Source organism: Callionymus lyra, chromosome 1 (genome assembly GCF_982586985.1).
Source record: "Callionymus lyra chromosome 1, fCalLyr1.hap1.1, whole genome shotgun sequence".
NCBI lineage: Eukaryota > Metazoa > Chordata > Actinopteri > Syngnathiformes > Callionymidae > Callionymus > Callionymus lyra.
Window position 1 is genome coordinate 43,418,937 of NC_141818.1, and position 26,250 is coordinate 43,445,186.

Consider the following 26,250-nt stretch of genomic DNA (forward strand, 5'->3'; position numbering starts at 1 on the left):
TCAACGTGTGAATTTCCAAATGTAATTAACAGTGTCTAAGTTTATTACTGAGATTATATTCAGGGAAATGTACTGGAAAAGAGCCAAAATATTTTTCACCAGACGCCACTGGTCCCAGGTCTAATGTTGCGAGAGAGAGAGAAATATATATATATATTTTTCCATCTTATCCACTAATTTATTCTAGACGTAGTAAACCATTGAATTCCACAATCAAGATAAACTGACAAATAACACACATTTTATCTTACTTTGTCTTCAAAATAACCCTCTCTTCTCCAGATCTTATACATTATATTTAATGTATCTTGCTTTATATGCGAACATCTCCAGCCTCCCTCGTTTCTCTCTGTTTGACATCCAGCAGCTTGGTAACCAGATGAAGCATCGTTGGTGAGGAAGACATGTTGTGACGCATTAATAAAAAATGTAAACTCTATTTTTAGCTCTCCATCCTCCATCCTCGAGTCTCTTCCTGGTGACCTGAAGCCATCACAACAAGGCCACTGACTCTGGACCAAACATGCAAACGCGAGGTAACAAAAAAAAAAAATTGATTTGTTTTTAATTCGTTTTTATCTTCGTTTCATCCGTTTGACGTCATGAACGCGCGCGTTCATGGTGCCGCGCCTTGGACGTGACCGAGACACGTGCCTTTCGACTTCTGACGTCACCTTCTGGAGGACACGAATGTTCCGCGGATGAGGAGATGATGCGTTGACAGTCGACGAGAGGTACGTGTTTCTGCCCGATCAGGTACATGAAAATGAACTGTGTTAGTGACGTCACTGCGTCTCTGTGTGTAGCATTCTGTCTTAAACTGTGTGTGTCTGCGTGAGTGTGTTGTAGAGACTAGATTTATACTGTATGTTGTGTATTTGACTGTGTCAGTGTGTGCTTCTATACACATGTGTGTGCATTTTACATTGTTGTTCGCTTTACTGTGTTACTCCATGTTTGTTACACTGTGTTTTTGTAATACATAGTGTTGACATGTATGGGTGTGTAACTGTGTGTTACATCCAATACATACTACTATGCATGTGTTATCATGTGCAATGAGGGTTTAGCACAGGGAACATATTCTTATTTGTGTTGGGGGAGTAGTAGTAGACAGTAAAGTTTAACCTGTAATAACTTTGTACTGATTGTTTGAATGAATTTACTAACTTGTTCGGTGGCTTTCACAGAATGTTCTTGACGCCCTAGTATCACCTCAGGTTTGTAACTTTGCTGCAATGGCCACAGGCAGAAAGGGTGAGTTATAAAACCTCATTTTAAATATTTAATCAACCTAATTTAACTAGAAATCAAAGCAGTCCCACTCAGGAACCAAAAGTACTTTAAAAGTGTGTGAAACATGTGCCTTGCATCACCAGACTCCACTTCAAAAGGCAGTGGTGTGCGTTTCGATGACAACGACGAAGTCTTTCCTGATTCTCCAACTCATCAAGACAATGAGTCAGACACCTCTTCACTCATTGCTGTCATGGAGAAAGATGGTAGTTACCTGGTGAAGGTAGGTCCATTAGCATACAGGTTTAACATTAAGTGAAGAAAGGATTGTCAGACTAAAAGCAAAGACATTCGGAACCCATAATATTTTTCATCCCATCATTGATCCTCCTCTACTTTTGTAAGGTTAATGGAAGGGTAGATACAATGCTAACATAAACGTAAATGCAAAACGTGGTGAAAGCTTTCTTAAGGATACCTCAGCCATCCATTTAGGGATTCCATACCGGTTCAAAGTTTGGTTCGAGAATGTGCACATCTAGCTCTAGAGACTTTTTGCAGTACAATAAATGAAGCCACAATGTCTGGAAAAGCTAGTGCAAAGATGAAGTGTACGACACTTCCCCGACTTAATCTGGTCAATTCTAGATTCTGCCACCAACTAAGAATGTGGTATCTCTGTTGGGTAAGGTCTTGGTGTGCCAGCAGAACATTCTAGAGGTGATCATGTCTGCTATAATACATTGGTGTTCAGTAAGGAATGATGCATCCCTGAAACATTGTTCTCCGAAAGCCTGTTACTGATCGTGACATGTTGGTTCGTCTCCTGACAGGCTGGCTTCCTGAGAAGCCACCACTGCTACGAGATCATCTTCACCCTCCCAGATACTCCGGCTCAAGGAAAAGAGCTCACTTGTCTTCCTACTTCTTCACCTTCTAGAAAGCCTGCCAACCTCAAGGTTCGTCGAATCAACAGAACACTGGAGGGTGAGCTGCCTTACTTTGTGGTGACAGTAGTGTGCGGACACTTAGGTTAATGCTCGCTTTTTGATAAATCATTAGGTTTGTAAGGAAGAAACATAGATTAGAGCAGTATGGATGATGGATGAATGAAGAACCACACAAGTTGCTCCCTGGATTTTCTTCCTTAGAAAGACCATTCTGTAGTATCAAACACTCTTGTAAAAGATCTTCACAGATGTATTTACCTGAAAGGGTAGAGGAAGCCTACTGTGACATCTAATTATTTATTTATATTTGCTCTCTCTCTCTCTTTAGGTGGTCTCAAAGTAACATGCGAGTACAAGACTCACCAGGAGGGGGTGCTACAGGAGGAGATCGCACTGGGAACCGGAGGAAGGAAAGAAACTCGTCTGAAGGTCAAGTTCCATGCCAAAGTCATTGGTAAGTATTTCAAAATTTCTCTTGATTTTCTCAATGAGTTTTGTATTGAAGTCTCAACATAAATATTGTTCCAAAATTATACAAGTTTAAAATTTAAACTTAAAATATACAGACTTTAAGTGTTTTATTTTGGACGAAGATGCAACTGAGCTGCAGTTGCGTCATTTAAATGGACATACATTTTTGTCAATAACAAATTACTCCCAACCCTTATTCAACAAGGGTGAGTAGAAAATGACGAAAATATAATAAAAAATAAAATAAAAAAAGACCAGTTTAATGGGTACAAGAGTTCAAAAACAAACACTGGTTTGATCCACCTTTTGTTTCCCATTTCTCCAATCCTTTTTTGGGCCTTTAGATCCTCATCATGGAACTCCGGTGCTCCTGGACGGGGTGAAGTGTTCCGGCATTCAAAAAGGCCACCACACTAGAAGAGGCAGTGATCGCAAGAAGATGTGATGGAACACAGCTCAGCTATTTATTTAATCCTTAATGAGTAGACTACTTGTGTTGCAGTTTGTGCTAAGTAGTTCTTAAAGCCATAACATCTCTGCTACAAGTGAGATACATTAAAGCAATGCCAAGTTAGCTGATGGTTACAGATAATATAAGAATTTTTAAATAATTTTATCAACTAAAACATCTGCAGGAGTATGTGGGTCAAAGGCGATACGACGTTTCCAACATAGTAGTAAGAAAGTACCTAATTATTATTTGTAAAGCGCTTAAACAATCAAAAACAATTCACAGTTAAAATACATACTTTAAAAGGCCAAGACAACTTAGAGACATACACAACAGCCCCAAGAAAATTAAGGAAAAGCCTGCACAAATAAAAAGGTCTAAAGATGCTTCTTAAAGGAGTCAGTAAACTCGATCAAACGCAGGAAGAGAGGAAGATCGTTCTAAAGCTTAGGAGCAACAGCCTGAAAGGATTTCTCCACAAACCAAAACCAATAAGAAACAACTTCATACAATAATGTGTTTTCAGGCCTTAAATGTAAGTCTTAAACATAAGCCATACAGTACAATTGTAAACAACCTTAAGTAACAGGTCTTCAACAGTAGCATCTACATCTATACAAATCCAAGAAAGGCAATCATTAAATTAGTCACATGTTATTGCTCACACATTTGAGTGCCAGGGGTACACACAGAACTTCTTTCCACATTTCACAAATCACTTTCCAATTGTCTGTTCACAACCTGGCTGATTGGGGAAGTTACTTGAAAATGACTCATTATTCTTATATTAAAGTAACATGTTACCTCGCAGTATTACTGTCTTCAAATTGTGAGTAAATTGTAAATTTAAAATATATTGTTTTTAGTGTTTTACTTTCACTAGCAATAAAATGGTGCATCCGTGGCTCACAGAACAATAATATTGTGGAAGAGATACTGTAAGTATGTGAGTAACAGCCTATTATTATTGTTTTATTTCAAACCTTAATGCTGACTGGAATAAGAGGAAAGGTGTGAATCTGAGTAGGCAGGATGAGCATGGGAAATAAATAAAAAATAAATAAAAGATTGGTTCTTAGCTTCAGAAGAAAAGTAAAATTACAGATCAGACAAAGATTATATCACATATTTTAATTAGACAAAAGTGGACATAAAGTGCTTTTGGTTTACTGGCAGACTTGAAAAAAGGGCTGCCAAGTCTCAGGCTTTGAGTGTGACAGTTACACAACTTGACTCTCATTCTCACACCACATGCCACACTTGATATTTCTCATATATATATATATATATATATATTCTATCCATCACAGAAGCCACCATGCAATATTAACCAATCATAAGCAAGATAATGCAGGTCTATCTGTCAGTTCAGCATCGACTCACATTCTCTGAAATGTTTTATTTGCATGTTTGTGTAATCTTTTCATCATTCATTCATTTTGCCATATCTGTTGACTATTTAAAACAAATTAAGATTGTCAATAAATAGGGTTTAAATAATTGAAAATGGAAGATTGTGATATTTAAATAATAATATAATAATCAAATTATACAATTTCATGACATTTGAATGTAGAATCCCCCACTACACACACACACACACAAACACACACATGCACACAGTTCAGGGGATGACTCATCATCCATGATGGACAGTAGTTTGTAGGTCTCCTCTCTGCAACTGTGAGTCCTTCATGCCAACCACAGAGCCAGACCTCCTGATCAACCTGTCCAACCTGTTGACACTCCTCTTGGACACATTCCCACCCCAACACACCACAGCATAGAACAGGACACTGGCCACCACAGACTGGCAGAACATGCAGAGGAGCTTCTTGCAGATGTTAAATGATCGAAGCCTCCTCAGAAAGTACAGTCTACTCTGAACTTTCTCAACTATCTCCACCTCGTCTCCTCTGATGGACACCGGAGGTGGGTTGGTCCTTGAACTTTCCACAGTCCAAGACCTGCTTCTTGGTATTTGAGGTGTTCAGTACAATCATGTATTAGACTCCTGTACTCGTCCTCGCTGTTGTCCCTGATGCATCCAACATGCAGTGTCATCATTCTGAAGTGTAGATTTCAAAGAGGAGAGGGGCCAGTACTCTCCCCTGAGGTTCTCCTGTACCGCAGACATCAGTGTCGGCGGATGTCCTTCAGCCTGACAGACTGTAGTCTATCAGTTAGGTAGTCCAAGATTCAGGAGACCAGGCTGGGGTCCATATGCATCTGTGTCACTTTGTCCTGGAGCAGAGTAAGCTGGATGGTGTTGAAGGCACTAGAGAAAACCAGGAGCAGGATCCTCACTGAGCCGGTTCCTTTAGAAAGGTGGGAGTAGGTCCGATGCAGGAGATAAAGGATGGAATCTCACACACCAACCGCGGGTCAGCAGGCAAACTTGAGGATGTCTTTTGCGTGCTGAACCTGTGGTCTAAGACATTTGAGGACGAGCCGCTCCAGTGTCTAGTTAAAAACTACTCTTACTTGGCAAATTTGTATAAGAAAACTACTCACTAAAATGAAATGTAATGCATGTTACTGAGACTAATGCCTCACACTACTTAATAAAGTAATGCATTACTTTACTTTAAGTTTCCAGACACTGATCATAAATACTAGGCCAAAGATTGTCTACTCTTAACTACTAAGCTAACCACTTCAAACATCAACATTATTATATCCATGTAGATTTAACTGTTACTTCCGCATATGTAGCATGAGTCACTTGTGTAATAAAGCTGTCCAAAAACATTTGCTCTGAAAAAATATTCTTTGTGCAGATAAGAAGACTTGATCAGCTTAAGCGATATTCTTATTGGATCCATTTTACCTTGGGACTCTAGTTTTATCTATCTGTCTAGTTAACCTTAGTGACCTTAGTGACTCCGGACATCAACATTCCTGCTGAGTTGATGAAAGACTGACGGATAAAACCTCTAGTCTAATTTCAGTTTGGGAAAAAATTGTTTCAACTACAACTTTTGGTAATAAATACGATTAAGGTCAACTAATGTGTTGACCATAACCACACCCACTCTGCTGTGATTGGTCAAACATGAAGGTTAGTCATCCGCGTCACCAATCCGTTGCCATAGGGAAGCCATTATTATTTATATGTAATAACCTACAAACATTGTCATGATGAGAGACCTTGTATGTTAGAGAGGCATACTTCAACATAGTGAGTCAGGACAGTTGGGTTTTTACATTAGCTGCCCTTAAAATAATATTTGGACTGGACTAATTTGCCAAGTCAATTTTATTTAAACCGTCCGGTTTGATTGAATATAGATAAAATAGATGCAGAATAGAAAAATAGTCAACAATGAAAGACTCAAAAAGGTAAGACTCACTTTTTCAGTTGAGAAGGCTTTTTAACAGGATGCCTCCTGTACACCTTTGGAGTGGATTGTTTATTTACAAACCATGACACTGACACAGTTAAATCAATCAAAAACAACAGATTCTTCTGGATGTTGCACAGTTAAGAAAGATCCCCAATCCCCAAATTCCAGGAACAGCTACTATACAAAAAGGGTAATTGCTTATCAAAACAGAACAAATGTTTCAGTCTAGATTCTGTCATTTAAATCTACATTATGGAGATAGGACAGATGATCAGAGGAGCCTCGTTCCTGCCCGACTTATTGGTGCAGGGGCTGAAGAACGGGTGGACGGTGCTGTCGAAAGTGTCAATGAATGTATAGATAAGCATCCGGGCATCCACATTGTAGAAGGACACCAGACCTTTATCACAGTCTAAATAAATCCCTATGCGCGTTGGTTTGAGGTTCACGTTCAGATTAGTAGAAGGTTCCGTTCGAAATGCGAAGTCGGTTCGATCCCTCAGGCTGAGGAACCAATAGCCATGAGCTGGACTCACTGTGATTTTCCCCTTCCGACTGATGGACCGACTCGCCACACCGAGATCCCAATCGGTCTTTCCTCCAACATCCACCTGGAAAGAAAGTCCAAGTGTTTCTAAATAATGAACACCCGCTGGTCAACTTTTTAGCTGCAAATATACCTCCCAGTAATGCCGGCCTGAGCTGAATCCCTCACGGGCCAGAACGCACACCACACGATCAAAGCGCTCTGGGTTGTCAGGGACGGCCTGATGGCGCTCGCCACAGTACACCTGCTTCCCATCTAGTGAGACCACCAGACGTGGGTGGGCTGTTAGGGGGTCTAGTGTGATGTCTTCTGTTGTGTTAACAGATGGTAAAGCTTCAGAACAGATTACAAAGACAAAAGGTACAACCAAGGGGACCATTAAACCCTACCAGCATATTCCTGCACTCTTCGGACCTCTGCAGAAGAAATACATATTTTTTCGTCATGAAAAGTATTTAAAAAAAATCAGTTTAAAATAGATGTTTTACTTGGATTCGCTTTGACAACAGACTGCTGCGATGACATTTGTTGGCCTGGAATTAAAAGAAACTTCTGGTTACAGACCTTACTGATAACAGATAAAGGAAAGCAAATACTAACAAGAAAAACCACAAACAAGAGAAACCAGGAGGTTTAAGACACTCACAGATTTCTGGAAGTTTATGCAATTCCTCCTGAAAATGTTCCAGGGTTTGAGTAACGGATCTCAGAATTCCTCCAGAAGTGAGTTGGGAGGAGAAGGAGATATCGGATCTGTCCTGAACCAATGGAGTCGTGGACACTGTCTGGAACATCTTGAGGAAAATGGATGTGAAAACATGCTGAAAAAGGTTTAAAACAACATAAAAACAATCTAAAACTAACCTGAAAAAAAATCAAGTAGTCTTCTGATGTGAGAAGCTGGTTCAGCGCAGAACTTCTCTTCTTCAGCTCTGATAATTCGTCTTCAAGCTCTTTTAACAGCATCTGAGCCTTATGTTCGGACGCTCGTCGACTCATCTCAATCATCTGGTGGAATCACATTACCAACACAAATTTAATTTTGACCACATTAGTGATAATCCGACCGCCAGTCTTGTTTACCTCCAAAATCTCCGCTTGGCAACGTTCCATACTTGTGATTAGCTTGGAAAATATACAAACTATTCCATTGGTCTCTCTCTGTGCAGCAGTCTGAAGATTAGAAGAAGTAAGTAAGTAATTAAGTAAATGTTATTTGTAAACCATGATAAGTTGTCCACACATCAACTCAATACACAGTAGGATAACTCTCACTGCAGGTGCTTCTGTGATCCGATCTTAGATTGACAAAATGCAGGCAACAGGGTCAAATGTCTGCACTGATCTAGTTCTGCCTCATACTAATGCGAAAACCCGACTTGAATTGTCTGAATCACATGTTAAAATGTTGAAGTCTTCCTCTCCCAAGATGCAGGAGCCGTTATGCCCACTCTGCTGTGATTGGTCAAGCATGGAGGTTTGTCACTGCACATCATCAATCTCCACCTCCATGGGACTTGTTGTATAAACAAAGCGGGCATGATTACAGCTAGATGGAGGAGGAGTGAAGCTAATGGACCCCGCTCTTGTAACCCCTCGTTTGCCAAGATTTCAGACGGGTGAGAACTTTAGAAAGTAATGACTTCAACTCATGGTCATGATGAGAGTCAAGACAGTTGAGTTTTCACATTACTTGCCCTTTATTTAATAATATGGTTGATAAATGATGAATACAAAATCCTGAATCTGTAGAATTTAGAAAGAAACATTATGGAATATTACAACAAAAATGGTATAATATGAACCTTTCATTATTCAAGCTTTTACTCATTTACCTTTCACTCAATCCCACAATAAAGACTCACCTGGATGTCACTTAAGGAAGTTTTCGTATCCTTAATTCTTCTTTCCCGCTCACTGATAAGATCTTTCACTGCCTCTGCGGTGATGGACAAATGGGACTATGGTGGAAACAGTAAAAGATGTTAGCCAACTACTAATCTAAAGTATTTGGGTCGCAGTTTGCTGCAATGAGCATGAAGGGAAGATCTGACTGAGCAGAGGAAGGTCATGCAGCCAAACTGAAATAGCATCTCGAGTATGCCGACAAAACAAAGAGGTAATTTGCTTCGTTGGTCGTGTCTTCATAAATGTACTCAAGTGTACTTGCTGGGTCAATTCAATGACATGTTAAGAGCAGTATCAATGGGCTACTTACTTATACCGTGTGTCTGAGGATTAATTTGTACCTTCTTTATGTTCCACTCTCTCTTGGTGGGAACAATGGTGTGCCCTCGGTGATCTGACTCGGCACAAGCGGAACACACAAAACTGTTGTCGTCGCGACAGAAGAACTCCAGAGCTCTGAGGTGAATCGGACACGGTGGAAATTTGGAACTGGAGTCACTGACGGCGCCAACAGTGTACCTGCCATGGACAGCAGACCGTCACTGCCTGTAGGGGACTTAATGAAGACAAAAGTCTCGTACCTGCGAACGGCCGAGTACGCTGGAAGCGAGTCTCTGTGCTCCCCATGAACAATGATGGCTTCACCTTTCGTCTTACTGGAGGCCTGGCCGGCTGCCGTCGGCAATCGCTGAAAACGTGTCATCATCTCAGCCAAGACGCCGTCCGGCATCTCGCCATGCCTCGGAGACGAAGACAGCAGCGGCTGACTCTGAAGATGGACCTGTGACTCTTCTTTCACACCACTTCCTTGGTAGTCCAGTATCCCCGAGTTGACAACTTTAACAAACTGCTCCGTGATTTCTTTCAGGCTCCGGTTGATATGTAACTCTGGTCTTTTGCGAAAGGACTCCTTGCAGAGGGGACACTGGTAGACCCTTTTACTTCCTGGTACATCCCAATAGGAAGAAATACAAGTCTGGCAGAAACTGTGTCCACATGGTGTCGACACTGGGTTATTGAACACATCGAGGCAGATGGAGCAGGTGAACTGGTCTTCAGACAAAAAAGATGTAGGGAGAGCCATGGCCACCAACTATGAAATAAGTATGATAAGAATGCTGGTTAGAAAATAAGTTGGAGTTGCACGTGTCCATCAATGTGACTTTTACTAGTGGTTAACGACGCAACCAAGTTTACAATATAAAATGAGATTACTTTATTAATCCCAAAATTGGGAGAGAACATGGTCACAGAAGCTCAATATACACACACAGATTAAAAGAAGTAGACAATAACATGTACATACAAGAAGTGAAAACCACAACAGCCTATACAACACTAACAATAAAACAGAATTATTTTATTTTTTACACTATTGTACAGACGGACAGCAGATGGGACGAAGGACCTGCAGTCGCTCAGTCCTGCACTTAGGGTGCATGAGTCTCTGACTGAAGGGGCTTTTTAAGGCCCCAGCAGTCTTGTGTAGAGAGTGTGAGGTATTGCACATAATGGCCAATAGTTTCTAGAGGTATCTCGCGTCATATTGCTCTTGAACACCTCCCTCACACCCCCACCTCCACCACCAGACTATAGAGCAAAATACTAAATCAGGAAATTCAAGGTCAGTAAGAACTGACTTCACTGTCATCATGAATGAAGAGCAACAGATGTGAGGAAGCCTGAGGAATGACGACAGACTCAAGACGGAATAAATCATGGAGCAGGTTGATGTGAGAAAACATCTGGGGAACGCTGTCCCTGAAATCCTTGAAAACATTTATGTTGATTCAACAAAATTAAGATTAAGAAGTAACCAACTTCCATGATAAATTATATAAAATAATAGCTTTCAACAAAGGCTCATGATGAAAAAAATATTTGAAATCTAAAAATATATATCACAAAATCTTATATACATATATATATATGTTAACTGTACATTTTGAATTAATTTTTAGATCATTAAAACTATACTGAATTAATGAAAAATGTATATTAAATGTGATATAATATAATTACATTTTATTAGACCATTTTCAATTGTTGAACAATTATTATTTTATTTTGCAATTCTGTTTTTGACTTTCATAGGACCCATAGTTCTGAAGGACTGAAGTGTAGCTTAACTGATCAGGATCCTGAACATTTCGTGAACTTTTAACAGAAACTCACACACCCAGTCTGACAACATTGCTGCTTAAGAAAAAAAGGACAACAATGTCCAGGAAGACGAGGGACTGTCAAGACTCTTAACACCGTTTGTCACATGATGTCCACTCACAACGGATGACAAGAGGCCTGACGACGCTCTACCTTTTTCTGACAAGTGTAAAAACAAATAGCAGCAGAAATATAACCCAGCCATTAAAAAATGGTTACTTTGAGTTGCTCCTGAATTGCTTTTTTTTCTAAGAGAGACCAAAAAGCTGCAAAAACGTCATAGCTATCCAAGTGCACTGGTCAACGGAGAGACTTTTAGCTCAGCTCTTCATTTACCATGTTAGCCCATCACAGGGTCCCATTGATTTATGAAAATATTCTTAGTGCCTCATGAAAATGTGCTTCAACATGGACAGATTTACTGATAAAAGTTCAGCGTTGACGTATGTACAGACAATTATGATAAAGCATTTTGTTATAAAAAAATAAAAAAAACAGAGCGAGTGAGAGCGACTGCCAGGAATCATAAGAACAGAGTAAACAATCACCGTTGGGTGCTTACATTGCTCCTAAAAAATGACTTATTCAGTTCTAACTGTGGTAATTACAGCAATTAAAGGTTAGTCTAAACAAATGACAACAGATGTGGACCTGAACACAATATTAAAGATATGACCAAACGCTAGGATTTGAAAGGACAATCATCCTGAATCAATGTTTTCCTACCTTGAATTCCCTGAATGCTCTGAAGGCTGCTCTCTCTATAATCCTGGTTTGTGTTGAGTTAGTTCCTTACCGTTTGTTTTTTTTCAAGGTTTTCCTTCCTTGTGAGCCCTCCCTCCTGCCCCCATCCTCCCACTTTCGCTATCTCACCCAACCTGCTCGACAGGTAAAGGCAGTACAGGTATGTGTTAACAGTGATAAAAATATCCGGTCCTTCTCCTGCAGCGCAAAAGAAACTCAACAACAAATGTTCATCTTAACTCGCTGTCTGTGCAAAGGTGATAAACCCAGGAGACCATTATATAACTGTTAATGGACGTTTTTTTGGGGTTGTAAATAAAGCGCCATAGGGCTTGATTCTATGGACGTGAAAAAGAAGATGACTTGGAATCCTAAAAGAATATCAATAATGCGAGATAATATGCCCAAAGAAAAGGCGTCAACCGTCAAGGAGCTGAGAAAGTATTCTCTCACTTGTGTGTTCTTTCCCTTTTGTGTAGTGCCACGAGGTTGTGTGTAGTGTCGATTCTTTTTACAGCCGACTCACCTTGTTCCTGCTTCCTAATCATTTGTTAAGATAACAGGTGAGGCAAGAATGCAGCAGAACACGTCCAGACATTCAAAAGATTGAAAAAACAAATTTATTAAAGCTGAATCAGTTACCAAACATGTTCTCAAATGTACATGAAATTTATATCTAGACATAATGTGTTGACATGCTGGCCTCTTAAACTGTGAGAATCTGGACCTTGGTGAATACTGGCAGACGACGTAGTCCAGGCAGGTCAGCTCGGGGTCATATGCTTCAGGAACACCTGGAAGACGCACAGAGTTGATCGTTTATAGATTTATTTGAACAGAAAACAGATGAGAAACAGGATGTGGCGAGTGTGTGTGCACTTGACAGAATGTACACGAACATGTGTACCTGCAGGTTCTGGTAATGTTTCAAGCTCTTGCAGTGGGTGATTTCAAACTCTCTGTTCCCAGTAAAGAATCGGTTACAAGGTTTGCAGAAAAATCCGGTCTTTGGTACCAGAAACTCTAAGCCTGACGAGGGTTTGAACAAAGAAACAGTCAAAGAGAGTCTCAGTTTGAACCGGAGACAGAATAACCGGTTTTCTCACCGACTGCTGTGGAGGGGTTGTAGGGTGGAAGAGACGTCAGGTTTATGGGCGCTGACTCTTCTGTGGTGGTCTTGTTTTCAGGCAGTGTCACTGATTTAAAAGGAACACAAGATTTTGAGGTTAAGTTTGTGCAAGGCAGCCTCTCAGGATAATTAGGATGTACAGATTCTATTAGAAAATACCTGACTGAGCTTCACCAGCGTACGATTCAGTTGCATTCGTCTGTGATTTTCCTTCGGTCATCTCAACATCCTCCTGGCCCCTTTTCGGTGTTTCAGCTGAGACAGGAGAATCTGTGGTCTGGTCACAAGGTTCCACTTGAGGTGGTACAGGAAGCTGCTCTTCAGCGTGAGTCAAGTCTAAAAGACAGGAGGTTCTTGAGGACTGTTTGCAGTCACATTGTTGAAGAAGACGTACCTGATGTTGAATCTTCTTTTAGTGAGTTAGAAGATTCATCTTGAGAAGGTTCATCTCGAGGAGTCTCGGCCTGGGGGGCCTTGGCCTGAAGCTTATCGGCTTGAGGAGTCTCGCCCTCGGACTTCTCTGCCTGAGGAGTCTCGGCATGGGGGGACTCGGCTTGAGGGGTCTCGACCTGGATCGCCTCGGCTTTAGGGGTGTCAGCCTGGAGCGTCTCTGCTTGAGGGGTCTCGGCCTGAGGAGTCTCGGCCTGGGGGGCCTCGGCCTGGAGCGCCTCAGCTTTAGGGGTGTCAGCCTGGAGCGTCTCGGCTTGAGGGGTCTCGGCCTGGGGGGCTTCGGCTTGAAGGGCCTCGGCCTGAGGAGTCTCAGCCTGAGGAGTTTCAGCCTGGGGGGCCTCGGGTTGAAGGGCCTCGGCCTGGGGAGTCTCAGCCTGGGGGGCCTCGGATTGAAGGGCCTCGGCCTGAGCAGCCTCGGTTCGGAGGGGTTCAGATTGAGGATCAGTGGAAGAGGATGATACAAGAGGAGACAAACACTCAGTTGAATTTGTGGAGCTGGTACTTTGCTTGGCCTCCACTGTGTCTGCAGGCTGATCAGAAGTCTCTAAAGTCAGTGTGTCTTCCTTCTGAGCTTCCTAAAATGCCAAAAGAAAATGTCCCATCAAATTCACTTCATCAGTTTTAGGTATGTGTAGCATATCCCGCCATGAGATCCCACTTACCTCAGCATCACTGGTTTTCAAGGGAAATGGAGGAAAACATTCAGAGAGGTCTTCTTCTCCTGCCTCCCCCACTTCATCCACAGTGACGAAATCTCCCAGGTCTAAAGGAAAGTCTTCTTCCTGATTCTCCTCCTCGTCCTCCTGGCAGACAGAACATTGGTTAGATGGACCAAAATAAGAACCTTCTCTTGTTCCTCACCCGTCGACTGCTTCTCCTGATGCTGCTATCCTCGTCTCTCCTGATGTGCCTGGAAGACCTCCGATGGTCTTCATACGTCCTCTTCCTCTCCTGTCGCTCTTTCTCCCTCCTGTAAAACTCCCTTTTTTCCTTCTCCCTTCTTCCCCTCTCCTTTCTCTCCTTCTCCTCTTGATACCTTTCTACCGTCCTTTTCCACCTCTCTTTTTCTCTGGCTTCCCGTTCTTTTGCCCGCCTCTCTTTGGCCTCCCTCTCCTTCCGCTCTCGATCCCTTGCATCCTTTAGCCGCTTTGTCTCCTTCTCCTTTACTTCATCTTTTATTTCCTTGCTTTTTTTTACCTCTTTGACAGCAGGTGGATTCTCTTCATTTTTTAACCCCACTTCTTTCAGCTCTTCATTGAACTCACATTGAATTTCCTCCTGATTGTCAAACATATTCTTCTCAGTAGTTCCCTCTGCTTTATCCTCTTCCCTAGTTTCTGCTTGTGTGTTTGGCTGCTCTCCACAAGGGGGCGTTTCAGCGTCACTGGGAGGAATCTGGGCCTGTGAATGAGGATTAAAAATGTCAACTGTTGAAAGATGACCAGGCGTACTGCATTCCTCACCTCTGAAGAGTCAGAAGGAACTGGAGGTTTTTCCTTTACTTCCGTCTCTTTTTCCAGGGGAGTCAAGTCGTCGCTGGATACCTGTTCCACTTCCTCCATCATTTCATCCAGGTTTGTGTCGTCCTTCCGGGTCTCATTTTCCCCATTTACTTCAGACTCTACCACCTTGATGATAGGATCCATTTTCTTCTTCACAGGTGTAGTCTTTGAAGTTTTTTTCTCCTGCAATTGAACAACTCGGATGAGAGGCGGTCGTGTCTTTGCATCATACAAATCATCTTTCCACTGACCTCAAGAATCTCGGTAGTGTTTTTCGGATCAGGACACCGAGAGAAGGACAACAGCTTGTTTTGGAGGATGCAGGGGAATTTCATGAAGCGTCTGTTGACGGATTCGGCCATTTTGGCTGAGGCCATCTCGCAGATTACCTGAGCGGGAGATGCATAAAGTGAGACCCAAGAGCAGAGAGCTTCAGGTCACACGTCAGGCAACTCACCACATTATTCAGAGGAAGCGTCCTGATGACTGTGCCAAAGCGTCGGACAAGCTTCTCCACTTCTCTGTGTCCAGACGGAGCAGGAACATTGCTGATCACCAGGAGGCGACTCCATCTGACCTCGATCGGACCATCAAGCTGAGGGCGGAATAGTTTGATTTGAGTTAGAAGATTATTATTTTAACAGTGGAGGAAAGACAAGTCAGCTCCAACTCACCGCAGGGTTTCTTCGCCCCATCAGGAGATTGTAAAGTGCAACCTTAAAAAACAGATTACGAGTTATGAATGGAAATTTAGACGAAACAAAAAAACTGGGGAAATGAGTGGATTACCGGTGTCTTCAAGCCAATGAGCGGTCGATGAGGCTTGAGGTGAAGGATCTTTATCTCAGTATTTAGGATTTTTGCAGGCATTACTTTGTGGAATCGTTCAATTTCCTCTGCAGTCTCAGAGTCTTGCACTGACAGCAACACCTGACAACGTTTTAATGTTAAGCGTCATTGGAATGTTCAGCCACATTTTTCGATTCATAACTTCAATCCTTTTAAATACAACTGTTTCCACAGTAACATACATCTCTCAGTTGCTAGGGTAGGGTTGGCAAAATTATTTAAACCTGAAAAGGGGCAATACTAAACTGTTGTATCCAAATACGATATTAAATTAAAAAAGAATAAAAGTCTTACTGATGAGTACAATAGAGGTCAGTTTCTTTTTGCACAGCTGTGTTGTTTTATAAATATTTAATGTGTGGTTCTGTTAATTGTAACATTTTTTGACAGAGATTTCCACACGTGGAAAAAAAGGAAATTAAACTCAAAACCTTTCCAAGAGTTTTAGCCACAATGATGTCTGAGGGCTTTCCGAACGGTTGGATCAGCTCTTCAATGTTGCTCTGAGACCAGTCGCTCTCTGGTAGCTCCGTGATGAATAACAATGCCTTCTGTGGAAGAGGGATAGTCATTACAAGCTACAATGTAGAGTGCATGAGAAAATGATCTCACCCGTGTATCCGGATCCGCCCCTTGCTCACTGCCTATAGTAAAAAAGGAAGAAAAAAAGCTTAGAGGAAAAAAACATTTCTTAAAATGTTCTTTTCCTCCGACGAGTGGTACCTTGTTCCTGAGCCTGTTTGCTGTAAAAAGAGAATAATTAAAGTTAGAGGCACGACAGGGTCAGAGGAACAGCAGGATACGTTTTTCACTAACCTGCTATTTTTTAGAAGGCTCTCATCTTCTGGTAACTAGGAAAGACAAGGATATCATACATGATCGATCACTCTTTTTCTGAATATACTATCAAAAGACAATCCACGCTAGGATATAATTTCATCATCCATCGGTTTGTATAGTTCTACCTCGGGTAGTGTCACAGTGATCAGCTTCTCTCTGATGAACAAGGTAGTCGACATGGCCAAAGCACTGGCATCCTGCGGTCTCCCCATGCACACGGACGCCTGCAACGGAGATAGATATTCGTATCTAAAACCATCCAAGGTAGAGCAAGTGCCGTACAGTAAGGCTCTCAGACCTTTTGTCCTTCACCACGCTGCCTCTCATCCTCCGTGCAGGGAAGCAGAATCACGTTGTTGATGACTCCGTATGAGCCCACCAGGTCCGTCACTTCCTCCTCTGTGGCGTCAAGTGGTATCCCGGTCAGGTAAAGCAGACAGCTCATTTTTGGAACTTCCTCAGATGAAGTTTTAGCCACGATGACGTCAGAGGGCTTTCCGAACTGGCCGACCAGTTTTTTCTTTTTCTTTTTCTTGGCAGGTGGAGGCTTGGAAGTCTGTCAATGACATTAATGAGTCCTAGAACCTGAGACTTCTCGGTCATTAAGAAGGTAACACTCACCCCACAACGGGCGGTCCCAATTTCCATGGGCTCGGGGCTGCTGCATCTTTTGAACGGCGCCGACGGTCCATGTTTGGCTGCTGCCTCGTCATGGATGTTAGTGTGTTTGGTGTAGTCGTTGTAAGGACGCCTCACTAAACAGTGGAAGAAATGTGTCACTTCAATGCAGCAATTAGCCATCTTCATGTTTTTTTTTGCTGCAGTTTCTTAACCGACTAATATTTTAACATCCCTTCCCCAAGATTGGAATAATTATTTGGAGAACATTCAGACAGCTCACAATAGAAAATGCCACGTAACGTTCACAATATCAGCAGTTCTGATAGACACCTGTTTGGTGGGAACTCGTGTAGGACTTGTGGTAATGAGGCCTCTGCGGATATTTGCTTTGGGGGGGTCTGTAGACTGGAGACCGCGAGCGGGATCGGGAGCAGGAACTGTGGCTGGTGTAGCGCTCGTAATGAGTGCTGTCGCTTCTAATGAAAAAAAACACAGACAAAGATGACATCAATAAAAAATAAAAATGTACAGACAGGTTAGCAAATCAATCCTGGAATATTGAGAATATTATAGTTAGGATGAGGAAGAATGATTATAACAGCAGTATAAAAATATTATATAAGATTATTAAATAAGGTAACATCTTGGTTAGAGCAGTGTCATTTTGTGGCTGAACCTTTTTCAAAAGTGTAGAAGAACAGTGTGCTGTTCTGCACACAGTGGAATAGTTCATCAGGTCGGCCAAGTTTAAGGGATGTGTATTGGCAAGAATCTGGCGATACGATACTTATCACTATACATGTGTGACAATACGATATATTGCAATATATTGCGATACTGTAGGAACAACAAAATATTGTTTCTTTTAAAGAAACAAAACACTTTTTCCGGCTTTTCTAACAAAGAAATGAGCATATACTTTGTCTTATGAAATCAGTGCTTGAAGAAAAGTGCTTCTGAGAATATTAACAAAAATGTACACTTATATTAACAATGCACAATTGAGTGCATTAACGGTCTCAAACAACCTTTTATCTAACTGGTGTTGAAATTTAACTTTTTTTTTAAAAGCCAAAATAAGTCAGCTTTAAAAGCTGCTGGACTCTGGTGCATACTTTCCTTTTTAGTCATTGCTGTTATTTCGCTGTTATTTCACAAATTCGGCCAACTAGTGGCCAAAGGTTTAATCGCACCACACCAGTGTTAATTGTAAAATAAAAACATACAATTATTGTCTTTTTATACACACTCTATTGAAATATAAACCATCATTTTAATGAATTGACTGACACTTGGTTGTCTTCATCTTCATCTTTGTCCAAATAGACAATCTTAAAAACATTTGAATACCTCCATACTGCTTGTGTGTAACGTTCCTCTTGTATTGAAGCCTCAACGAATAATTGTTCCAGAAAAACTAAAACAAGTCTTTATTTAAGGCTGGTTCGAAAGGATAACAAGCAATACAGACAGGAAGTAATCTTGGTAAATATTGTCAGAGCTTCCAGAGTACTTCCTGTACCGACAAGCAGTATGGAGGTATTCAAATGTTTTTAAGTGAGTCTTTTTTGAGGAAGATGATGACCATTGAGCATTAGTCACTTCATTAAAAATGAACATACATTTTTGCCTTTAACTCTAAAAAGAAACGCATTGCTCCAAAAATAATCCCAGCCCTCAGTCAACATAAGGGTCAGTAGAAAATAAGTCAAATTTGAATTAGTGTTGAACTTTTACTTCCATGATTAGTGATTAATTCTAGAATTATATCGCTATCCATATACATCATCTTCTTTCTTTACGAACAGTTTAAAGTATGAAGACCATAACAGGTCAATTACACAACAATTTACACACTCCTACCTACGGACAATTAAGATTAATCTACCTCTACCCCTTTGGACCGGGAGGATCCGAAAGTGCACATCAATTTTGATTAAAAAGAAAACAAGAGCAAAACTGACCTTGATGAATAAGGCTGCCATTGTGGGTACCTTTTTGAGAAGCAAACAAATGTTTTTAATATTGACAAAAACATTTAAATGTTTAAAAAAAAACAAGAAGATATTTTAAAAACAAATGCATGCAGTGTATGTTAATTCATACATCCCAGAATGCATTTACTTACTTGCCACGCAGCTCTCTGCGGGCCGCGGTGTGGTTGACGGTGTTAAGGTGCTCGTCCCAGTCCTGAGGAGAAGACACACAGCAAGAGGGAAAGTTAGCATAGAAATTAATATAAATAACAATTCCTTATCTAAACCAGGACGAGATGATAATCATACTATGAAAAATACATCAATTATTTAAGAGGATCAAAAGGGGGAAAACACTGCAAGAGCCCAGTAAGTTCCCTTATCAGGCCAGGGAGGTTAGAACCTGTTCCTACTATTTGGAGTCAGAGGCAGGAGAGGTTCACGACAGGTAACCAGCTCTTCACAGCAAAATAAAGTTTGACACCCCACTCACACACCAACTAGTCATCGATTCACCTTTCGGTATTTGGGAGAAAACCCACTTTATATTGAATTTTGGCTATAATTTGAGACATTCAATAAATAATGTCCAACTTAAAAAGAGAATTCAAAGATCTGTTTATAAACTAATGATGAAATTTCCATACTGACTACTTTGCGGAAGTTAGATAGGGACATCATGTACCAAGACTTTTGTAGATTTACTTAAACCGGGTGTACAATGAAATCCAGAAAACAAGCATGAACACAGAAATATTAAGATGTTTAAATTGGAATTTTTCTTGTGTGCATCTAATTCAACGGGTAACCTTGGGCAGCCATAAACCTCCATGAACCCTAAATGTTCACACCTTATTTAAATGTGATTGCAATGTTAACAATTCAAACTACTTATTCATGAAGTTTACAATATTGATGAATTTTGACTCTAACTCACTACTTAATTTGGATAAGAACTTGATATTGCTGTCCGATTAAAGGAGGCCGAATTTCAGGCTTAATAAGCATAGCTGAATTTAGCCATTTAAACTCTTTTTGAGCATTTTGAAGTCAACTTTTTATGCAGTCAACAGGGATTTTTTAAAGACGCAAAATATATCATATATCATGAGTCCATTATGACCTTATAATGACTTCACTCCTCCTCCAGCCAGTTGTAATCACATCCCTATGTTTATACAATGAGTCCCCTGGAGGTGGAGATTTCAGGGATTAATGATGCGCGGTGACAAACCTCGATGTTTGACCAATCACAGCAGAGAGGTTGTGTTTATGGCAAATGAGATTTCATCCCCAGCAAACGAAGGAAGTTTCAGTAGGCGAGGCTTAAGATGATTTTCTAATGTAAATATTTAAATTAAAAGAGAGTTTGAGAGAGAGTGATCTGTGGTGTTGATTAAGTGAGGAATGAGTAATGAGACATCTATGAGGTAGATGTTATCTTTGGGGAGCATTGGTTCACCTCACTCACTCCTAAACCTTTTGTCAGAGTCCTTGTAATATAATGATATTTGTTAACTGACACAATTGATGCCCATTGAAAGGACCTTATGCTTGCTACGTCAATATTCGTTTTAAGCTAGAGAATGTGCACCTAGGCCAACAATGACAATGAAACGGCTGCCAAGTAATGGACAGAAGCAATGATCTTGAAACATTCAACACTGTTCTGACAACAAAAGCCATTACGCGAGCACTTGTGCACTTACCTTTTCCTGATCACACTGCATGTGGCAGAGGGAGCAGGTATATGGAAACGCTTTTGGAGTCTGAGCTGAGAAATCCCTTATCATGGCAGCCGATGGCATCTTCTTGCTGAAGTTGTGCGTTTTCACACCAGTCGTCGAGGAAAGAGTGCTTTTTGATGACAACGACTCACTCTTTGTCTCAGTTGAAGTCCTTGGTCCTGGTCGCTCTCTTCTGTAGTCACGATCTAGATTGCGGGCCTTTGATGGCAACTCGACTCCTGGTGAGCGACTGCTCTTACGGTCGGTAGCGCTCAGCCTACGGTAGTCCTTGTCCCCACGCTCCATGTGATCCAGACGAAGTTCGGGCTTGTCCACTTTCCGAGATGGTGATGACGAAGGGAGGATTTTGACGACTCTTTCACCAGATAGCTGCTCCCTTTTAAATGTAGTTCTGGTTTTGTTGTCCTCTTCAGCCCGACTAGCATGACCGTAGTCAATGACTTTGCCAGTGGTTTGTGTAACAGTTAAGTAACTTGGAATATCCTGATTTAAATGTCCAACTGGTGAAGGCAAGGTTGAGTCCTGCTTTACGTCGGAAACAGCGGTTGACAATGCAGATAAGGCAGTGGAAGTTGACGTTTTCGGAGAAGCCTTGTGTATTTGAATGTCTCGAAGTATGAACGGTAATGTATCAGGGGTGAGCTGATCATCCGGGTAGTGACTCAGTACCTCCAAGTCCTCATTCGAAAGTCCAAAGCTTGCCAAGATGCTACCAGCACTTTCAGATGTGTATAGTCCCAGACCATCGGCCGCAACATTACGCCGCTGTGTATCATTTGCAAGGCCACCCCAGTTTGAATCATTTGTCACAGGAGCCCGGTTCTCGTTTTCTTGACCAGAACTTGGTGGCGGACCAGCAAACAGTTTATTTGGAGGGTGATATTTCGACCAGTCCACGCTCTGGTTTTGATCAGTCCGATTGTCAGAGGTCATTGGATTAGTTCTAAAGCCTTGACCAATCCCAGAATCCTGATGTGGATTTGGTCTGTTCCTGTGATCCATGGTCCGATGGTCCACATCCCGAGAGCCTTGTAGAGCCAGGGCAGACTCCAGCTCTTTAGGGAGCTGGGTGGGCCGAGGAAACTGAAAGTTCATAGAAGGTCCCATTGTATTAGGAGCAGGCCCTTGATGTTGATGTGAAGGGCGAGGTGGTCTAGGTCCACTAGAATAAGGCTGAGAGCCTGGCTGTGGAGGACGATGTCGGTACATGGTGGTGGCAGTATTGTGTCCAGTTACAAACAAGGATTTGCTGCCGTCGCAAACCTTGAAGTGTTGAGTTGATGCTAGTTGTTTATTTTGAAGGCTTAGAACAGTCAAATGAGGTGGAAATACAGCAGTCGGACGTCTGGTCCCAAACAGCACGTTGTTGGATGTTAATGTAGATAATGTCGCAAGTTGCAGCAGCGTTATCTGAGCCCGAGCTTCAATCTGAGCCAAGCGAAGAGCTGTCAAAGCCGCAGCGGCGGCAGCAGGTCCGGATCTCGAATGAGTCTCTCTGGTCCTGTTTGAGATGGCGAATGTATCCGTGGATTCCCAAAGCAGTGTCGGAGGAAGATGCAAATTACCCTCTATGTGCACAGCGTGGCTGTGAGGTGGAAAGCAGAAATACACTATTACAGATATTTCTCATTTTAAATGCTTAAGATGTTAGTGCTTACATACACAAACCCCCATCGTAAAATATTTATTTTTACTTTAGCCGAGTCAACTTGGCGTGCTTTGTTTCACAGTAGTAAGAGCAAAAACATTTGTCAAAAAGGCACTGCATAGGTGGGGTAAGGGGGAAACAATATCTCAAAAGGAAATTAAGTTAAAAACACCTGCATTGCATGATAACGAAGAGTTGATTCCCCTTGAATAGTCCAATATGATTAAGCAATGAGAAAATCAAATGGAAACATACTTGGTTCATTCCAAGTACATATAGGCTAGCTACAAAAGCACTAGGTTGACAAGTGGTAGAATTGGAATTGTGTAAAAAATAGAGCCTTATCTAGGAATTTGAAAACGGGAAATACTAGTCGCACTAGTCGTAGAAACAGGGGACAGACCATATCAACATATTCAAATGATATGTGTTGCATCTAGTGGGGACAGGAGAATAAGTAATACATTGGTAGATATTTGCAAAAGTAAATCTAACAGTTTCATTACTAAAACTAAATACATGTACCAAACATTAATATTGGATTTTAATCTATATATTATTTCATAATTATGGCTGTACACATATCCTTTCATACAGTGATATGAAAATGTTTTTCACAAAGAGTATGATCAGATCTGAACCAAAAAATGTACAGATATTTGAAAAACTATAAGGAAGAATTATATACTTCAAAACTAGTAGTGTTATTTTATGGTTTAGGTTATGTGACAAGGGTTTTTTTGTACCAATTTAACCACCAGTGTTAACTTTGCATTTCAACATCACTATGCTGATCATTAGATATAGTTTAGTCTAAAATCTTGCAACTTTTGATCAATAAGATGAAAATTTGGACTTTCTGAATAAAATAAAATCACTACCAAATTTCATATTCGAATTTGTCTTGTTCATCCCACCTTTCATGAACACAAATAACATTAAACAATCAACTCTTAGGGGTGTAAGATTATAACGATATATCGCAAGGTTTTTATTCCCGATACTGTATCAACATTCAATAGCTCTGTATATATATTTTCATAATAAAACTATATTTGCGCTGCTAACAACTCTGCTGCAGTGTTGCTGTGAGTGATGTTGGGGAGAAATCCCTGCACAGGATTCGACACCACTAACTTTATTAAGCATCTTGAGAAGCATCACGACACAGAATACGAGCAGGTCGTGGAAAAAGAAAGACAAAGCAAAACGAAGCAGTTAACTTTGCCTTTCTTTAGAGACGAGAGAAACTTTCAGTCGACCGCATGAAAGTCAACGATAAAAAATGTTCTTGTTAGTGTTATTGTTGACTACATTATTAAAATCTGCCTCAATCTAGTAGATAGAGTTTGTGTTTAATACTGGTTAAATAAAGACTGATAACGCAGTTCGTCAGCGCTAAATTAAAATTTCACAAACAATGATGACACAAAAATACATTTGTTATTTGCAAGTTAAGTCAGAAACACTGTTAAACGATTTATTAACTTACTCTTAAATCGTGTTGATCACAGATCAAATTTTTTTTTTTTTTTGTTTGTTTAAATAGTAAAACAAAAGGTTTCAAAGGTTAAATATATATATATAACGTCAGCTTTTAAAAGGACCATTTTATTATCATTACAAAAAACTTGAATACACGCACTGCACTTATGAATAACAATGCGATACCACTCTCGTGCCCAAAAAGTGGAAAAGCCTTTTTCCCCATTTAACAGTGTCTACAATCAATCATTCAATCTTTCAAAATATTCAATTCCTTCCTGCCAAAGAATTATTGAACACAAATTGTCATCATCATCATCAAAAGCCATTTTACAGGATTTAATAAATTTAAAAAAAATGATCATTCCTGCACTTAAAGCAACTAAGCATCCACGACTCAATACACGTCCATTACATTTGATAACTTTCTTAGATAATGAACTATGTCTGAAATTAATGCTGTACTGCTTTGGAGACTCCAACATAGGTATATGAATTTATTTCTGTTATTTAACATAGATTACAAATCCTTGGATACAAAAAAAAGATGGTGACACAATGGAAATATTTGCAATACTGACTCTTTTAGGACAAAGTATGTTTTTGCTGGAAAATCTTAGACGTGAACACGGTCAAACCAGTCTAAGACTCCGTCCCTTAATCTCCTCAATGCCTCAAACCCGTTCCCAAAGCCCAAAATCTGCGTAGTCCAGGCCTAAATCTACAGAGGTTCAGAGGTGGGTTATGGTTTAGGCTTCTAGTCAACATTCTGTTGAGTGAAGCAGCTGGTAATACTAATGCTTTGGGGGGGAAGCAAGGAACAAACAAAAAATCAATTGGAATCTAGTTAAGGTATCAAATGATCGTTATGAATTGAAATCACTTGCTCAATCAGCATTCGCCGAGATTTAGTTTGAGTCACCCTAACAACTATCAAATCTTTCTAGTTGAATGTATTATGGTACTGAATGTCCCACAAATGTAACAGCTGCAGGCTTCATTTACTTCATTTGTAAAGCAAAAGAACCAGCACATTTTCTGTCAATATGACTTAAATGACATTATTATGGATTCCAGCTACATTTCTACTAAAGCAGGCTTTTCCTTTTGACCAATACATGGACAGAGAATCATACATCAGAGCAGTTGTTTAAACACCCTCTTCTACACAAAATAACATCATTTATGCATCGTATTTTTAAATAAAAAGACGCACCATAATGTGCCAATTGGATCTTATATGAATTAAATATATGTAATATAATTTCGGGGATACTGTTTCAAGGTGTAAAAACCTAGTTGGCGCATGAGTAACTTTTGTGTATGTTTGCCATAAACACCATTTTGTGGAGATGTATGATCTAGAAGTAACCTTGAAACATAACAGGAGAAATACAAACTTGAAACCCGAGTTGTAATGAATACGTTTCTTCACTTCCAAAAGTAGATGAATAAATAAAAATCCAAGGGAATTATATAAAGCACATGCTAGTGCTGCGTACATTTCCATTGTAAATAAATGTTTCAACGTCAGGAACAAACGACCCTTTTTGCACAAACTATTCATACCACGGCATGAATGTATATTAATTTATAGAGAGACGAGTCATTTTGCTTCATAACACACACATCACACGTCCATTCACTACACCAGTAGATGCACTAGGTAGCCATTTTAGGCGATGCTAATGCTAACAGCCTAACGTTAGCTTCTCCGAAAACCCTAAATAGATTCTCATAGCGGGGCAGAAAACGAGCATTTTTACCCCACAGACAACCCTACCATTTATAAATACCTGTCGCACTGAAACGATTGCGTCTTCTTAAGTAATTACGGTGAATATTGGGACGTTATTCGTGTCATCACAGCTCCGGTGTAGTCAAGTTGGGTAAACACTTCCTGTCTGTTTTCCTTCAAAATAAAATGGATACTAATATTGAAAATAATAAAATAAAGCTATCAAAGTCTTACATTTGGCAAAGGGGTAAAATAAATGACAGATTAAAGACCGATAACGTGTTTTGATACAATAAAAGAACGTGATTTCAATCTTTAGCGTTGATTGTGGCTGCAATGCATTAAGGGGCGTTTAGTGTTATCTTCTGTTACTCTAATTTGTCTAAAAGATATTGACTTGAAATATTATGATTAAAAACCCATCATCAGACATAAGGACTCTGCAAT

At 40.5% G+C, this 26,250-nt stretch overlaps 3 protein-coding genes across 7 annotated transcripts; 1 reads left to right on the top strand and 2 right to left on the bottom strand.

Moving 5' to 3' along the window:
• Positions 1-501: 501 nt before the first annotated feature.
• LOC148089633 (adipose-secreted signaling protein-like) lies at positions 502-5,856 on the top strand. 2 transcript variants are annotated; one of them, XM_087808779.1, is made up of 6 exons: positions 502-756; positions 1,191-1,257; positions 1,380-1,519; positions 2,070-2,223; positions 2,515-2,640; positions 3,002-5,856. In XM_087808779.1, the coding sequence occupies exons 2-6, from the start codon at positions 1,239-1,241 to the stop codon at positions 3,100-3,102; spliced, it is 540 nt and encodes a 179-aa protein (XP_087664905.1). In that variant the 5' UTR covers positions 502-756; positions 1,191-1,238; the 3' UTR covers positions 3,103-5,856. The 2 variants fall into 2 exon arrangements, with proteins under 2 accessions (XP_087664905.1, XP_087664897.1); XM_087808771.1 differs by having other exon boundaries at positions 502-734.
• Positions 5,857-6,457: 601 nt separating this feature from the next.
• LOC148089634 (E3 ubiquitin-protein ligase TRIM21-like) lies at positions 6,458-11,882 on the bottom strand. Its single transcript, XM_087808677.1, has 11 exons — positions 11,800-11,882; positions 9,492-10,003; positions 9,252-9,429; positions 8,868-8,963; positions 8,086-8,175; positions 7,867-8,010; positions 7,649-7,796; positions 7,491-7,535; positions 7,392-7,418; positions 7,136-7,311; positions 6,458-7,066 (listed from the first exon to the last, which is right to left on the bottom strand). The coding sequence occupies exons 2-11, from the start codon at positions 9,992-9,994 to the stop codon at positions 6,701-6,703; spliced, it is 1,773 nt and encodes a 590-aa protein (XP_087664803.1). The 5' UTR covers positions 9,995-10,003; positions 11,800-11,882; the 3' UTR covers positions 6,458-6,700.
• A 537-nt stretch (positions 11,883-12,419) lies between these two features.
• Positions 12,420-25,954, bottom strand: LOC148089635 (uncharacterized). 4 transcript variants are annotated; one of them, XM_087808639.1, is made up of 24 exons: positions 25,862-25,954; positions 20,894-22,517; positions 19,337-19,398; positions 19,173-19,202; positions 17,539-17,684; positions 17,209-17,342; positions 16,886-17,143; positions 16,713-16,811; positions 16,564-16,598; positions 16,471-16,490; positions 16,360-16,391; positions 16,179-16,295; positions 15,688-15,828; positions 15,573-15,614; positions 15,356-15,493; positions 15,150-15,287; positions 14,860-15,081; positions 14,258-14,797; positions 14,059-14,199; positions 13,341-13,971; positions 13,106-13,282; positions 12,924-13,013; positions 12,725-12,846; positions 12,420-12,611 (listed from the first exon to the last, which is right to left on the bottom strand). In XM_087808639.1, the coding sequence occupies exons 2-24, from the start codon at positions 22,139-22,141 to the stop codon at positions 12,582-12,584; spliced, it is 4,593 nt and encodes a 1,530-aa protein (XP_087664765.1). In that variant the 5' UTR covers positions 22,142-22,517; positions 25,862-25,954; the 3' UTR covers positions 12,420-12,581. The 4 variants fall into 4 exon arrangements, with proteins under 4 accessions (XP_087664765.1, XP_087664756.1, XP_087664736.1 ...); XM_087808630.1 differs by having other exon boundaries at positions 14,059-14,196; positions 16,179-16,298; XM_087808610.1 differs by having other exon boundaries at positions 16,179-16,298.
• Positions 25,955-26,250: the final 296 nt, after the last annotated feature.

Excerpts from the sequence above, each read along its gene's own strand:
- LOC148089633 (XM_087808779.1), top strand. Across the intron at positions 1,520-2,069 it reads ATGGTAGTTACCTGGTGAAG|GCTGGCTTCCTGAGAAGCCA; the intron begins GTAGGTCCATTA and ends GTCTCCTGACAG. Across the intron at positions 2,224-2,514 it reads AATCAACAGAACACTGGAGG|GTGGTCTCAAAGTAACATGC; the intron begins GTGAGCTGCCTT and ends CTCTCTCTTTAG.
- LOC148089634 (XM_087808677.1), bottom strand. The coding sequence starts at position 9,994 with ATGGCTCTCCCTACATCTTTTTTGTCTGAAGACCAGTTCACCTGCTCC. Across the intron at positions 8,176-8,867 it reads CTTCCTTAAGTGACATCCAG|ACTGCTGCACAGAGAGAGAC; the intron begins GTGAGTCTTTAT and ends TCTAATCTTCAG. Across the intron at positions 7,419-7,490 it reads TGTTGTCAAAGCGAATCCAA|AGGTCCGAAGAGTGCAGGAA; the intron begins GTAAAACATCTA and ends TTTCTTCTGCAG.
- LOC148089635 (XM_087808610.1), bottom strand. The coding sequence starts at position 22,141 with ATGTACCGACATCGTCCTCCACAGCCAGGCTCTCAGCCTTATTCTAGT. Across the intron at positions 19,203-19,336 it reads CGCAGAGAGCTGCGTGGCAA|GTACCCACAATGGCAGCCTT; the intron begins GTAAGTAAATGC and ends CTTCTCAAAAAG. Across the intron at positions 16,812-16,885 it reads AGCGTGGTGAAGGACAAAAG|GCGTCCGTGTGCATGGGGAG; the intron begins GTCTGAGAGCCT and ends TCTCCGTTGCAG.